The sequence below is a fragment of the Canis lupus genome, chromosome 32 (genome assembly GCF_011100685.1).
Source record: "Canis lupus familiaris isolate Mischka breed German Shepherd chromosome 32, alternate assembly UU_Cfam_GSD_1.0, whole genome shotgun sequence".
Classification (NCBI taxonomy): domain Eukaryota; kingdom Metazoa; phylum Chordata; class Mammalia; order Carnivora; family Canidae; genus Canis; species Canis lupus.
In genome coordinates this window covers 9,870,165-9,886,398 of record NC_049253.1, presented here as the reverse complement: position 1 = coordinate 9,886,398, position 16,234 = coordinate 9,870,165, and the positions used below count along the sequence as shown (strand labels likewise).

At 35.4% G+C, this 16,234-nt stretch overlaps 1 protein-coding gene and 1 long non-coding RNA gene across 6 annotated transcripts in view; one reads left to right on the top strand and one right to left on the bottom strand.

Annotated features, from left to right (window-relative positions):
- Nucleotides 1–1,343: 1,343 nt before the first annotated feature.
- RRH (retinal pigment epithelium-derived rhodopsin homolog) overlaps nt 1,344–16,234 on the top strand; it is a 21,038-nt gene continuing 6,147 nt past the window's right edge. For 2 of the 3 annotated variants that reach the window (XM_038581909.1, XM_038581908.1), the window contains exons 1-5: nt 1,348–3,899; nt 8,983–9,173; nt 11,651–11,750; nt 12,290–12,443; nt 13,333–13,501. In XM_038581909.1, the coding sequence (XP_038437837.1) occupies nt 3,764–3,899; nt 8,983–9,173; nt 11,651–11,750; nt 12,290–12,443; nt 13,333–13,501 (750 nt within the window). In that variant the 5' untranslated portion in view covers nt 1,348–3,763. Of the gene's footprint in view, nt 3,900–8,982; nt 9,174–11,650; nt 11,751–12,289; nt 12,444–13,332; nt 13,502–16,234 lie in introns of all 3 variants that reach the window. The other variant, XR_005382647.1, reaches the window with a different exon arrangement.
- On the bottom strand, nt 3,481–14,545 carry LOC119867202. 3 transcript variants are annotated; one of them, XR_005382651.1, is made up of 3 exons: nt 14,412–14,545; nt 12,639–12,717; nt 3,481–4,545 (listed from the first exon to the last, which is right to left on the bottom strand). It is a non-coding gene; the product is annotated as an uncharacterized LOC119867202 (long non-coding RNA). The 3 variants fall into 3 exon arrangements; XR_005382649.1 differs by lacking the exon at nt 14,412–14,545 and adding an exon at nt 13,212–13,423; XR_005382650.1 differs by lacking the exon at nt 3,481–4,545 and adding an exon at nt 11,730–11,817.

Below are 16,234 nucleotides of genomic sequence, written 5' to 3'. Positions count from 1 at the left end.
TAGAACTGTGTTTATTAAAACAGCAATTTTTGAAGTTAAAAGGAACAATTAAGCTTAAACCCAGTGGATTTCAGATTGAAAAAATGATTTGTTTATGTATATAACTGATTTTTAAAAAGAAGGCTAGTGAAATAGTACTTTAACGTTATTAATAAATTAACACCCCCTTTCAAAATCTTTGCCTTTTGTATATGAAAATATCAGCACTTTTTATTGTATTTCATTTGTGAACCTTCATAAAGGTTACAAAAGCAGTTTCTTTAATTGTAATTAATAATTGGTTAGCAAATTTTAGTGTTGGGTATGAATCTATTAGACTTGGAACAGCTCTTTTCATGTAAGAACTAAAGTTCAAGAGATTTCTGGAGAAACATTTAATTCTCATTCAACATAGAATTCTGAAAGTTTTACTGACTCTTATTTTACTTTTTTAAGGGGACTCTAAAGGTTTAAGATGTTATTCATCATAAGAAAAAAATATTATTCATCATAAATAATTTGTTCAGATTCCTGGCAATATGTTCAGATTCCTAGGTAGAGACGTTTCAGATTTTTTTTTTTGAGACATTACAAATTAAATTGACTTTTGATGCCCACTGCTAGTGTAGTATCAAGATATAACTATGAGAGTAAGTTAGAATACTGTGATAATGGGACCATTTCCCTGCCATTGATTTTTTTTTTCTCTTCTCACACGTATTCATTCTCAGAATGATGTTTCTCTAGCTGTTCCTTTCTACCATACTATACCTAATAATCAATACTTGATTAACTCTTGGAATGCTTGAGCATATAGTATTGTCTGCATTAGCAATTTAGGTTTTACTTATCTTTTTTTGATTAATGGAATTACAGCAGAATTAATAAGCATGTAGGCCATAAATATATATGATGAAAATAAGTTGAAAATTTTTCACAGGAAGAAATAGTGCTTTTCAACTTGGGAAAGGAGGCTATTTGATTTTTTAGAATTGTTGGGTTGAAATTGGGTTGAGAATTAAAGCCAGAGTTTCTACTCTTGGTTTGTAAAAGACATAGTGAGCATTAGAGGGGTGATGATGGCATTGTCCAAAGAACAAATAATAGTGCAACTGTCCTATGCTTTTTTTGACATTTAAAAGTCTCAGATGGTTATGATGGAAGCAATGTGTAGATCAGTAGACAAACTACTTGGAGGTTTCCCCTTTTACATCTTTTGGTCATTGGTTATCTTCATACTTTTATTTTCACATCTTAATTCCCCCTTTTTTTCCTTAACAGTTTTCTGGATTTCCTTTTTTTTTTTTTCTTTTCTTTTCTTAAAAGATGTTATTTATTTATTCCTGAGAGACAGAGATTGAGAGAGGCAGAGATATAGGCAGAAGGGGAAGCAGGCTCCCTTTGGGGAGCCCAATGTGGGACTTGATCACAGAACTCTGGGATCACACCCTGAGCCCAAGGCAGATGCCCAACCACTGGGCCACCCAGCATCCCTCTGGGTTTCCTTTGGGGCATTTAGTTTTGAATCAAGTTCACATGTTTAGGGAGCCTAACAGTGAATTCTGTACTGTGGTGTGGTAAATATCACTGAGTTCCATTGTAAAAGATATTTTGATGATTATTCATGTCTTTTGAGTTGTTAACTGAATAACATCTTGATTGCTTGCATCATGTTAAAATGTACTTGTTGTCATAGCAATGAAACAATTTAGTGGAATACAAGCAATATTTCCTGACACTGTTAGAAATTCGGGAAGAGTTATGAAAGGATTGACTTCACACCAGTTGAAGTTTATCAGATTAAAGAATTGTGAGCTATATGTAAACAGGATATGCTTATAGTTCTATTTCTTAGTATTCTAAGCCTCATCCCAATATATCTTTTCCTGTATCATAAAGGAAGCATGAACAAGTGGTTTGAATACTTACCACATTCATACCTGTAAAGATTTTATCTACAACAGATGCATTTGGAATTATTTTTCTTTCATTCTTATAAATAGAAATCATTATTTCTGGAAGATTTAAATGGTTGCTGATTTAAATGGATGCTACAATTAAGTACAATCCATTACAGAAAAGGAAGGGAATATGAACCTATGAACCAAAGAAAACTCAAATAGTTTTTGTTTTATTCTACATACTGAATGCAAACAACAAAACTTAAAACCCAACAACCCAGAGATTTTTTTTTTTAAAGGGAAATTCCTCTTAGGTGTTATGGTAATTGCTTTAGGGAATATTTGAGAATATTTTGATATTGGAATCTGATGAGATTCACTTTCACATAGATACTCTTTGGATTGTTACTTGACATTTATAAGAATTTGAATGTTGGTAGTTATACGATCTGGGGCAGATCAACCTGGTTCAACTTCATTTTATTTTTTAAAAATTTAAAGATTTTATTTATTTGACAGATTAGGAGAGAGCACGAGAAGTGGGGAGGGGCAGAGGGAGAGAGAAGTAGACTCTGCTGAGCAGGGAGTAGGGCTTCATCTCAGGATGATGAGACCACGACCTGAACAGAAGGCAGATGCTTAACCAGCTGAGCCACACAGGTGTCCCTTAGTTTTATGTTGTACATGGTGTGGAGGAATTGAGGCAAAGGATTATCTTGGGTCCTCTCCTGCTATGCCATTCTAGGAGTTCTAAATTAAATTAAGTGGCTATATATAGCCCTCTAGTGGTTTTGCTATATGCTTACACTGTTAACTTTGTACATGTAGCATTTCTCTGAAGTTACTGAGTTTGAAAAAATAGCTATTGAGAAGAATCAGATTTTAGTAATATTACATGACCTAAATAATGGAGGGGAAAAGATGGTAGAGATATTTTATTATAATAATTTTCATGCTATATTATAACCCATTTCTGTAACCTACTTTTTGGGTTATTATAATATGGTCCAGAATATTAGAATTGCCCTGCACCTTACAAGATGAATGATTGCATCCAGATTCTTTGCTGATAAATGCTGTGATTGTTATCTGATAATTGTGCATATCAAAGCATAGGGTAAATTAAGTAAGGTACTTAGACTATGAAGTAGATCATACATATCCATGCTATGAAATACAAACTACTAATAAGTTAGACTTAAATTTATTGACCTGGAATTTATGATAGGACTTTGAGGAAGAAAAGTTACAGAATGATTTTATATGCATATCTCCCCATTTTTGCTTAAAAGAAAAAAAAAAAAAAACGAGAGAAACTTCAAATCCTAGTATGAATATGTGTTTGTATAAGCAAAGAAAAACAGAAGATCTAAGCCAAAAAATATAACTACCTTTAGGGCAGTGAGATTTGGAAAGATAGAAAGATTACTTTTTTATTTATGTCTGATTATTCAAATTGTTAAGGAAAAAGAAACAAATGAAAAAAATTGAAAGGCTCAACAGAAAGGAAACTTAATCTGAAAAGTTTTAGGTGACCAAGTTTGGTTTTTAATTTCAGAACTGATTTCCAGCAACAATGAGTTAAGTCAACTCCTGCTGATTTTGAGTTTGTTTATTGTTTTAATGTTTAATAATCTCCTTAGATACAAGACTGATGCCCAAAGTGTTTAAAATGTGTGGTGCTTGGTATTTCTCTTTATTTTGCTAATAAGCTTTTTCCTTGTTCTGGGATTTAAAATCCTTTCTTCTCCAGCCCAATTAAATTTGTTAAGAGGGCGTCTATGAAAAGGCCCTTCTTTGAGGTCTTTGAGTGGAACTGATTGGTTCTGAAAATTCTTCCTTCATTGGTTCTTAAAACATTTCATAATTATTGAAGGCTCATTATGAAGGCTGTCTCAATTTCTTCCTCCAAAATGCTAAGGAATAATTTAGACAACAGTACAGACTCTAAAAATGAAGATGGCTCCGTCTTTTCACAGACTGAACACAATATTGTTGCAGCTTACTTGATCACAGCAGGTATGGATGTTTACTCCATTAACCATTATTTTGCTTTTGAATGGGTGAAGAAAAGGGGTTTTCAGCTTAAGGCATGAGGAAAAGCATGGATTCAGAGATGTTTCAGGTTCCATATTGTTGACCAACAAGTCAGTTATTTTGTCTCAGTTGGGGTGCTCATGTAAATAGGGATAATAATACTTGCCCTATTTCGTCGATGTGTAGCAAAGAGAAAGTAGGTGAAAGGATAAATGAAGGCATTGTTAATGATGGTTAATGCCACAAGTTATTTTGTATCTCGTGTAACAGTAGTGAAGTGGGACTGAGAAAAGTTTTCTAGAAAATAATTCTTTTATGATCATATATTTCGTTATTACGTTTTTATTGGTGAAGAATGTGTACCATGGCAAAAATATATATGCCATTTACTATTCTCATACATACTATTCATAGTCTTGTCTTGGTGGTGGAATCTAGTTAGGATGGAAAGGTCTTAGAAAGAAAAAGTTGCAAAAAGAGGTAGCAGATTATTGTCACTGAGGACAGTTTGAAAATTCAGCTCATTCCCAGAATGCTGTATTGGGAAACTCTTGAGCTTTGAATTTCATCTTTTAGTATCTTTGCAACAATGAGCAACTTCCTTCAGCTTTTTCTTCCATTTTCTTATCTGAAAACAGGATAAGAATAAGGTAACTGTCATGATTGTTGTCAAGAGTAAAATTAAATGACCTAAATGACACATACAGTAGGTGTTGGATGCATACTTGTTTCTTTCTGCCCACCTGTACGCACTCATTGATGTATACTAACGTTTAAGATAAAGGCGTGTTTACTATATAAAAGGGGTGAAGGAAATGAAAGTTGTCCATCTTTTTAGCATATAGGTTGAATTGTATACATTTTATATTGAGCAGTCCCTTCATTTCCAACTTTATGCTCAGTAATAAGTTTTAGAAGTAACTCTTATATTGGGTTATTGCCATTTTGTGGATTGGCTTATGAAAATTCTCAAATATATTCAAAAGTGGAGTGAAAAGTAGGAGTTTATTCTTTATAGTTGCTTAGTTTCCCTATAGTTCACAATTACTTCTGTGCTAGAAATTGTGGATCTTCAGTTAATTTTTGTAAATTTCAGTGATATGCTAACTTGTTCATTTGAATACCTCTGTATGATAAATACCGGACAAGTTCTGTTTTCCTTTCGATGTTTGTTGTTGCAACAATATGAGAAAACAATATGCTAATTAAAGAGAAAATCTTTACAACTACATAGAAATACTTTGTATACAAACTTTTGATTTAGCTAGTTTTTTGTAGATGAACAAGAAAAACTGTCTTTTTAAAATCTGTTTACAAAAGTAACATGTAAAGAAAATTTCTTGTTAAGAAATTGTTCCAGGTTCTTATGCCATAGCAGTAACAATAGTAGGAATTTTACTACCACTACTATGATGGTCAGTACCACTACCACTACCACCACCACTACTAGTGCTACTGTTATTTGAATACTTGCACTGTTCTAAATACTTACACATACAGGATAATTCATCCTTATCCTTATAAGTTAGTTTTATCTTCCCCATTTATATAGATGAAGAGTTTAAGTAACTTACCCAACACACATCTACTAATATCTACATCAGGATTTGAACCCAGGCATTTTGATTCTAGAACACTCATGTAACCTCAAGGGCCAGTTTTACTGAGGAATATACCTTATTTATTTATTTATTTATTTATTTATTTATTTATTTATTATTTGAGGAATATACCTTGAGGGCGTGTTGTGTTTTTGGTTTTTGGAAGATAAACTGAAAGGAGCATATCTAACCTCTTCATGCTTCTGTTGAAAGATTTATTGTTCTTCAGGTCTCCTAGTTTTCCCCTTTTAACAAAACCCACTTATATTTCCAAATCAAAACCAAAGCTTTGCGGAGAAGAATTTAGTTAAAGCATTTTTTTCATTTGTTATCTTTACCAAGAGTTTATTAGTTTAGTTTAGTTTTGTTTTGTTTAAAGTTTAATTTTCAATTTAGTATGTTTCTTAGATTTTAGCTTACAAACTTTTACCACCTTGAGCACTCTCCCTTTCTCCAGGTAAGGCTGGGAGGCAGGAGGACATGGTATATTGAGGATCTAAAATAAATTCATTATGGATGAATTGTAAAGTGAAGTGTAAGAGATATTAGGCTGCAGAGGAGGCTGTGGACCAGGTAATGAAGAATCACCTAAATGATGAGAGGAATCACTGAATGACATGATTCCATTTGCATCTTAGAAATACACTATAGTAATAGCTAAGAGACCACATACAAGCTGTTGTATGATTAAGAAGGATCCTGAAGAGGAAGAAGTGGCAATTGGGATAGAAGTAGACACATTCAAGAGTCAGAAGTTAGAATTGTTAGTTGTATGTGGCAATTGAGGGAGAAGGAAAGGAAGTGTCAAAGATGACAAGTTTTCTGTTTGGGGGTTCCTACTTAGATGGGGAAGCTATTCATCAAGATAGGAGTACACTTGGGAAAGAACAAATTTGAGGAAAAAAAGTCTCTGGGTTCAGTGTGAGAAATGCCCAGTAAAAAGCTGCATATGTGGATTTGAATTTTATGAGATCAGTCTGGAAAGGAGCAGCATATAGGCTTGGAAATGTATGAAATCACAGACTATGTGTTCAATGTTAAAAGGGGGTCTAAGAAATTTGGACAATGCACATATCTAATAAGGTAGAGATGGAGAAAGGCCAGGGTATAGATTAAGTAGGATCTACCAAGAGATTATAAGAAAGCTACAGAAGCCAAGAGAAAATTACCTTAATTTAGACATAACTATTAAATGATCTATTGTCTACTCAGAAAATACCTGCAGTCAGGGAAATAGAGCAGAGAGCTTGAGATAGTGGCTGAATGGATAGAGAAAAGGGCCAAATTGTTTACCTCATACCCCCCATTATATCTAAGACCTCCTCCAAAATACAATTACTTTATTCTGGTTGTGTACTGGTAGGCAACAACTTCTGCATTATGTTTTATATGACTTTTAAAATCATCAAATTTGTACTTAGCTTAGAAAGATTCAATTCATTAAGCTTTTTGGATGCATGCTACAATACTTGACACTATAAACAGAGCCAAAAGGGCACCTGACTGGCTCAATCAGTAGAGCATGTTTCCATCCATCCATGTTGGATGTAGAGATTACTTAAAAATAAAACCTTAAGAAAAAATTAAAAAAAAAAGAGACAGAGAATCACTGAATTTGCTATCATTGTGCCTTACTTATGCTTTGAAAGAATAATAGAACTTAAACAATATGAGTTTTAATTGTGCTCTGTTTATTAAGTAAATTTGTTAACTGCCACATACTCATAGAACACGGAAGTCATTAGGAACCTGAAATCTAGATAAGAAAACTAGGAATACCTAAGAGTTAAATATAGCATCACATGAGATGAATTATGCATAATATAAGCAAGCACTTTGGAAATTTAGAGAAGAGAGAATACTGTGGGTAGGGGAAGGCTCTAGGGCAGAGCTGGGCTTAAATAGAACTTTGAAGGATAGGTAGCATTTGAATAGATACAGGAAGAGAGTGTTTCAAGTGGGAAAAATAAGAGTCAAAATTTACAGCAAGCTTGTGTATGTGATAAATAACTAGAGTAGAGGGCTTGTTTGGCAAATGTGGTAATTTGCTTAGAGAAGGTGAAAACAGATTGAGGCAAAACCTGTAATATCAAGTTGGGACATGGGGGCTTTTATTCCACAGCCAATGGAGAGTATTGGAGTTCTGAGAAGAAAGATGGCTAATTCTATGTTAAAGCCAGCTTACTCTGCCAGCAGTATGAAGGGAAAAGAATAGGAACCTGGAAAACTAGTGTCACAGGATCCTAAAAGAAAGTTTTGACTGAGGCCCCAAGATGTAATAGAAGTTCTTCGTCAGTTGCTACTTTTGGGTGTTGGTGTTTGGAAATCCTCCCTCTCTACAATTGCTGGGGGCTGCTCACCAATAGTACACTTCAAATACAACTCTTCTCTTGTGGCTTACCCCTCCTTTAGCCCCCAGGAATCTGGTAATGGCTCTAGCCTGTAAGCCAAAATCTATTCATTCCTCATCCCCACTGTTAGGACCTACTGTGACCCACAACTAGCTTATGGGAAATTTATGCATCCTTCACAGCATGTAGAGGTTGTTAATTGGGCTAACATGAGTGTCTGGTCCATTCAACAGTACTACTCATTGTATATAAATATACTACCATTCTAATTATGAAATTCAGTCATCTGTCTACTTGAGTCCATCCCATCCCGGGGCATTGACAACAATGAGTTTCTGGCCCTGCAATGCTATGAGTCAGATCCCAGACTGTGGAAACTTGGAGGTACCATGTGTGAGGCTTCTCAGTGTACCTAAAGCCAGTCTGACTCCCTTTCTGAGTAGTCAAACCTTGCAGTGTGCATTCTATAAGTGGTCTGTGTGTGTGTGTGTGTGTGTGTGTGTGTGTGTTGCATGATGAACTCAGGTTTGAAGCTGTTGAATTTCCAAAAATACTGGAACAGTCATATGATCTTACACGTGGTAGATCCCTAGTAATGTTCAATGGCAATGAGTTTAATGAGAAGGGATATGGAACTGGAGCATGAGTCAGGGCTGGAAAGTGACAGAAGAGCTGTTAGGATAGAGTGATAGCTTAAGGCTTGAGAAAGCAAACAATAGAGAAAGAAAAGCCTCAGGCCTCAGGAAGGAGGAAGAGGAAGTTAGACTGCCAAAAGAGATGGTATGGTCATACATATATCTTAAAAATCAGCAGAGGTGGTATCATGAAAGATAGGGGAGGGATTTCAAGGGCAGAGTGATTGACAGGGTATTAAAACCAGCCTTCAGTGCTCTATATGCAATCGGTAGATTTTTTGTTTTAATTTTATTATTTCTGTTTCACAAGAAGGGCTGGGAAGATATTACAACCAGTTTTAAGAACAGTTGGAGCTCATCAAATAAATGAACTAAAATGGACTTGCTATCTTTTTGAAGGGACTTAAATATTTAATTTTGAATACTACTTTTAAACATTCAAATTAAAGTGATTTTAATTTTTTGTATATGTTCTCAGGTATAATAAGTATCTTCAGCAACCTAATAGTTCTGGGCATCTTCATTAAGTATAAGGAACTTCGGACACCCACAAACGCAATTATCATTAACCTGGCTGTTACTGATATAGGAGTCAGTAGCATTGGATATCCCATGTCGGCAGCTTCAGATCTGTATGGAAGTTGGAAATTTGGATATGCAGGATGCCAGGTATCGGAGACATTTGGAATGAAAGCAAAGTAAAAGATTAAAGAGATACAAATTTAAACGTCTAAAAAAAAGTATCCTGGGACGCCTGGGTGGCTCAGTGGTGAGCCTTTGGCTCAGGGTGTGATTCCGGTCTGGGGATCGGAGCCTGCTTCTCCCTCTATGTCTGCTTCTCTCTGTGTCTCTCAGGAATAAATAAATAAAATCTTTTTTAAAAATACAAAAATACAAAAACATCCCAAGGGTTTCAATCAAGACAATGTAGGATAATAGATAGACTGCTCTTACTGAAAATAGCTTCAGAAGTGACTGGGAAATATATTCTTTAATAAGAGAAATGACAGTGGTAGCATTCATTATATTTTCGAAATTTCCCTGACAAAACAAAAAATTTCCCCCAAAACAAAAAAATTAGCATTTAACCAGAGAAGAAATGTAAAAATTTGCATATTCAAAAAACTTGCATATTGCAAATTCAAAAAGAAATATCCTGTTTTCATTTGAAACAATGAACTATTTAATGACAGTATCATAATATCCAAGTAATGTAGTGAGTTTACCAGTTTTTCCCCCAATGGAAAGTCCTCCAATGGAATTGCTATTAATTATATCCATTAAATAAAGAAGATGTGGTTTATGTATATAGTGGAATATTACTCAGCTATTAGAAATGACAAATACCCACCATTTGCTTCAACGTGGATGGAACTGGAGGGTATTATGCTGAGTGAAGTAAGTCAATCGGAGAAGGACAAACATTATATGTTCTCATTCATTTGGGGAATATAAATAATAGTGAAAGGGAATATAAGGGAAGGGAGAAGAAATGTGTGGGAAATATCAGAAAGGGAGACAGAACGTAAAGACTGCTAACTCTGGGAAACGAACTAGGGGTGGTAGAAGGGGAGGAGGGCGGAGGGTGGGAGTGAATGGGTGACGGGCACTGGGGGTTATTCTGTATGTTGGTAAATTGAACACCAATAAAAAATAAATTAAAAAAAATAATTATATCCATTATTTTTACTGACAAGGAAATATATTAATTTGTATTAGGATAGTAGGCCATGGCTCTTGCTTGATTTTTAAAAACAGTTTACTATTTTAAGGTATAAAATTATAGAGAATAAAGTGAGAGTAATAGAGTAATGGATACTCACATATATACCACCTGGTTTTGTCAAATCTTAATGTTTTGCAATATGTGCTTCAGGTTGTTTTGCTTTTTAAAGATAAAATACTTGAGGGGCACCTGCATGGCTCAGTCAGATAAGGGACTTATTCTTGGTTTTGGCTCAGATCATGGTCTTAGGGTCGTGAGATGGAGCCCTATGTTGGCTCTGTATGCTCAGTGCAGAGTCTGCTTGAGATTCTTACCCACCCTGCTAGTGTGCACACACTCTCTTTCTCAGTTAAATAAGTAAAATCTTTAAAAAAAATAAAGATCTAAAACCTGAAAAATACTATTAAAGGCCATGCATTGCATACCATCCCCAATCTTACTTCCTTTTCTTCCATGAGTGTTTTTCTATCTTGGTACATATTTACCTGCAAATAAACTAAACATCCAGAAAACTGTTTGGATGTTTTAAGTTCTGTATAAATAATACATTGTTTATGTGATGCAATCTTATATGATAGTATGTTTTTGATGTTTATCCTTGTTGATGGATGTAGCTGTAAGTCACTTTTTTAAATTACTACACGATATTCCATTTTATGAACATACCCCAGTGTATTTATTTTCCTGTTATTAAGCATTTATTCTCAATTATTTTCTGTCACAAACAAGGCTTCAAGTAAGCATTCTTTTGTCTCTACAATACATAAGAGGTTCTTTAAACATCTTGTTTATGAGAGAGATGGTTGGGTTGTAGAGCATATTCATCTTCAACTTCATCAGATATGGCCAAATTTGCTCTCCAAAATGGGTATGCCAATTATGGGAACTTTGATTATTCCACATTCTCTCCACTGCTTGGAGTTGCCAGACTTTTAATTTTTTTATCACTTTGGTGGGTGTGAAATGGTACTTATAATTTGCACTTCTTTGAATATGTATTGTGGTTTACATCTTATATCATAAACATTCAGGTTTCCTCTTGTATGAATAGCTCATTTTTGTTTGTCTTTTCTTTTTGTTGAATTGTTTATCTTGTGAACACTAATATTTTGTTGGTTATATGCACTGCACTTAATTTATGGTTTGTTTTTGCATTATGTTTATAGAGTATGTTGTATAGAAGTTTTACTTTAAGTCTTAAAATTTTAAAAGTTTATTTTAATTAATGAAGACCTAAAACACTTTCCACAAATGTCTTTAGTAAGCCAGTTACAATATGACAATAGAAAATTTATTCTAAAATTATTAAAATAAAAAACATTCAATGTATTTAAAATGTATTCTGGCCATAGAATAAAAATGTAAATGTCTCTTGGGAGGGTGTATAGAATGGTGTATTCTTTCCAATTTTGAATTTTAGATTTATGCCGGATTGAATATCTTTTTTGGAATGGCAAGTATTGGATTACTCACTGTTGTGGCCATGGATCGATACCTGACCATCTGTAGTCCTGACACAGGTATAGCACTTCTCTCAACTTTCCCAACGAATTCTTTTCTTGCTTAAGTACCACTCACAGACATTCACTTTAAAATATAAATGTAATGAGTTGTAATCATGGTCAGTTATTTCTCTGACAGTCCTTGTTCAAAAATTTCAATGATTTCCTATGATACTGAGAATAAAATCCAAATTTCACAGCACAACCTCTGAGGCTTTGTGTGGTCTGGCCCTTGGCTATCTTTCCAGCTTTGGCAAGGACACCCTATGGGGTACTGGCCTAGGCTTTTCCCATTTCAGGGATAAATGCTATTTCCCTGTGCCTGGAGCGTGTTTCTCCCTGCTTATCCTCTGACTGATCCTTTTTATCATTCAGGTGCCAGCTTAAATGCCTTTTTCCCCCCTAAATATGAATTCAGGTAGATAGGCTCTGAGTGAACTGAAGTGCTTTGCAAAGAATCTACTTCATAGCAATGTTAAGTAATCAGTTAAAACAAGGTGAAGATATGAATTTCATCAGTGGCAAATGATGCTAATATTTCATCTGTTTGTTAATAGGAAGAAGAATGACCACCAACACTTACATCAGCATGATTCTGGGGGCCTGGCTCAATGGTCTCTTTTGGGCTTTGATGCCTATTATAGGGTGGGCTAGTTATGCCCCGGATCCTACTGGGGCTACTTGTACCATAAACTGGCGGAAAAATGATGCGTAAGAGACACATTTTCACTTCATAATCAACTGTTTCTAATGTAGACATTTTTTCGTCATTTCAAATTTAAGCTCAGAGCAAATGCTTCCTTACAGAATGTGGCAAAGTGCTTCCCTGGTAGTGATGATGCAATTCTAGCATTGAATTATGCTTGTTTGCAAGTAAAGGCCATCCAGCTCCATTACTGTTCTTACCCTCTTCTGTCCTCTGTCTCCTGGGGCAGCAGAGTGGGTAGAGAGCACCCATTGGGTATTGGCATCTCAGGAGTAGAATCTGAAAGGGAAAACGGAATGTTAATATCGCTCTAGACCGCATATGGCTTTGCCGAAAGCCCAGGCTGACTCCCGACTATCTTTTCAAGATGATCTGGTGATAAAGCTGGAATGACCCAGTAAAAGCAAATCACCATAAGGATTTGCTTGCTCCTTAGTGATGCTCTTCTGTATTTACCAGGGAAAAGAGGGTAACTTTGTTAAAGAAAATGAAAGATCACTCAGAAAAACAGAAAATTTCTCTCAAACTAAATCTAAATCTTAAACTTTCTGTAGAGGGTCAATAAGTAAATATTTTAGGCTTTACAGACAAGACTGTCTCTGTTACAATGATTCATCCCTGCCTGTGAAAGCAGCCATAGACAGTATGTAAAAGAATGTAGTTCCAATAAAATTTAATTTACAAAGACAGATGATAGACTGGGTGTGGCCCATGGGCCATAGTTTGCCAACCCCTAGCCTAAATGAACTAGTTAAATATTCTTTCCAACCTACTTAATAATATAGTGACTGTTGAGCAGTGCCAGTATTATTTTTAGTAATTGTCCTGTTTCCTTTTCCTTATTCAGCACATGAAACAAATAGAGATTTAATGATTCCCTTTTCTTATTTTCAGATTTTTTGTTTCTTTCACGATGACAGTTATTGCAGTAAATTTTATTGTGCCCTTGACAGTGATGTTTTACTGCTATTACCATGTCACTCGATCCATTAAATGCCATACTACTAGTAACTGCACTGAGTATCTCAACAGAGATTGGTCAGACCAGGTAGATGTAACAAAGGTAAGACATTAGAATTCTTAAAATGTTTTTGTAATGGAGCTTTTACGCCTATGTGGTCCATATTACAATCACCTCTCCCCAGCACCTGATGCTTACTCTCTGGCTCTTTTTCTTGTGTTTGTCTCCATATTTTTAAAATTTATTTTATTTTTTAATTTTTAATTTTTTTGTCTCCATATTTCTAAATGATGTGTTTGTCTGCTGTTTTGGGTATTTTTTGTTTGCTATCACTCTTGATTTCCTACTATAGACAATGAGAGTATATTTCTCTTACACCATCTTTCCTACTCCTCCACCCTGTCCTTTCTTCTCCTCTTCTTGTCTGCATTACGTTACTATTTGGTTACATTGTTGACATTATCATAACTACCTAAATTCTGTTTACTACAGATCTCTGTAGGGTTCTGTGATTTGTATTTTTTAATCAGTTTTTTTCTTTTGGGGCTAATAATTCATTCACGTCTTTCATTCTCTTCCTCCTTCTCTCAGTCCTCTCTTCTGCTACCCTCTGTCCTCCGCACTCCCCATAGTTTTGTTTGCTTACTATTCTGTGTACTTGTCATGAATTCATCTCTAAACTCCCCACCAGAGGCACCAATCTTCTTTCAGTGTTTCAAATGCATCAGAAACTAACTGACTTCATCCTTTATTTGGAACTATCCCTCTTGGAGCTCTCAAGCATCTTGCTCTGCCCTGGCCCTTCTCTAAGACCACTGCCAGCATCCTCAGATCTTATCAACAGCTGGGAATGCCTTTGGTCTCTCTTCTGAGGTGGATTGCCCATTTTCTGGCTTGTGTATCTTCCTTTTTCTTGGTTACTTGCTCTCATTTGGTGGAACACATTCTCAAGTAGATTTCTGAGAAGGTTATAGGGAGGTAAATTATTAAAGATTTTATTGCCATATCTTACTTCTATATTTGACTGTTAGCCTCACATGGAATTTTAAATAGAAGAATGATTTTCAAGGACACCTGGGTAGCTCAGCGGTTAAGCATCTTCCTTCGGCTCAGGGAGTGATCCTGGAAACCCGGGATCAAGTCCCATGTCAGGCTACCTGCATGGAGCCGTCTTCTCCCTCTGCCTGTGTCTCTGCCACTCTCTCTCTCTCTGTGTGTGTGTCTCTCATGAATAAGTAAATAAAATCTAAAAAAAAAGAAAAATGACTTTAAAAAAAATTCATTTATCTATTCATGAGAGACACAGAGAGAGAGAGGCAGAGACACAGGCAGAAGGAGAAGCAGGCTCCTTGCAGGGAGCCTGAATCCCAGGTCTCTGGATCAGGCCCTGGACTGAAGGTGGCGCTAAACCACTGAGCCACCCGGGCTGCCCAGAAAAATGATTTTCAGAGTTTTGAAGGCGTTGCTCTACAGTCTCCTAGCTTCCAGTGTTGCTATTGTGAAGGCTGACAGCATTCCAGTAACTGACCCTTTGTAGTGTTCTATGTTCTCTCTGGAAGCTTGAAGGATCATTTCTGTGTTTCATGCTGATGTGCCTTGAGGGAGCTCTTTATTCACCCATGTACTGGGTATGTGGTGAGTGCTTTCAATATGAGAACTCAAGTCTTCCCCTTCTGGGAGATTTCTTGTATTATTTCTCCGGTGATTTCCTTTCTATGTTTTGTTTTTTCTATTCTCTTTCTGGAAGTCTTTTTTTTCTTTTTTTTGGTATTGAATCTTCTGGATATATCTTCTAATTTTCTTAATTTTCTCTCCTATGTTGACCCTGTCTTGGACTTTGTTTGTTTGTTTATTGTTTCTACTTTCTGCAAGATTTTCTCAACCATATCTGGTCTGAAATTGGGTTAGAAAAGCGAGGCTCAAGCCTTGGGTGTGAAATTTAAGCAGGCACCAAAAAACTCAGCAATCCAAAAAAAAGTAGCTAATGTAGTATTTTTTAAAAATAAGAATTAATGTCACATCAGAAAGGGAGACAAACCATAAGAAACTCTTAACTATAGAAAATGAACTGAGGGTTGATGAAAGGGAGGTCGGTGGGGGGATGGGGCAACTGGGTGATAGGCATTAAGGACGGCATGTTATGTAATGAGCACTGGGTGTTATATGCACTGATGAATCATTGAACTCTATCTCCGAAACTAATAATACCCTATATGCTAATTAATTGAATTTAAATTTAAAAATTAATTTAAAAACCCATATTGAACAAAATATAAAATTTTAAATAAACACAGCATCTGACCCTGCACTTGCATGACACATTTCATACCCTAATCTTGGCTAACCACATCATCCAACCTTTCTAGTGCATTTTAAAAATTCTGCCCTTTCTTTTTCAGCTAGGGTAAAGGATAAAAATGGTTTTAATAGATAAAAAGAGTTATTTTACACCCTCTACTCCTTTCCAGTAGCCTCCTTTTCTTTTATGGATATATATCTTCTCTCATTTCTGTGATGGTATTATGTACATACTTACATTTTCCTCTGTTCATCACATATTTTTTGTTTCCCCTGAATTTCTGTACCAATTTTTTGGGTATCTTTTTTTAAAAAAAACATTTTTGAAGTATAGTTGACATACAATGTTACATTATTTTCAAGTGTACAACATAGTGATTTGATGATTCTCTACATTACACAATGTTCACCACAATAATTATAGCTCCTGCCTGTCACCATACAATGTTACTACATTATTGACTATATTCCCTATGCTGTACTTCTCATCCCTATGACTAACTTATTTTATAACTGGAAGTTTGTACCTAATCTCCT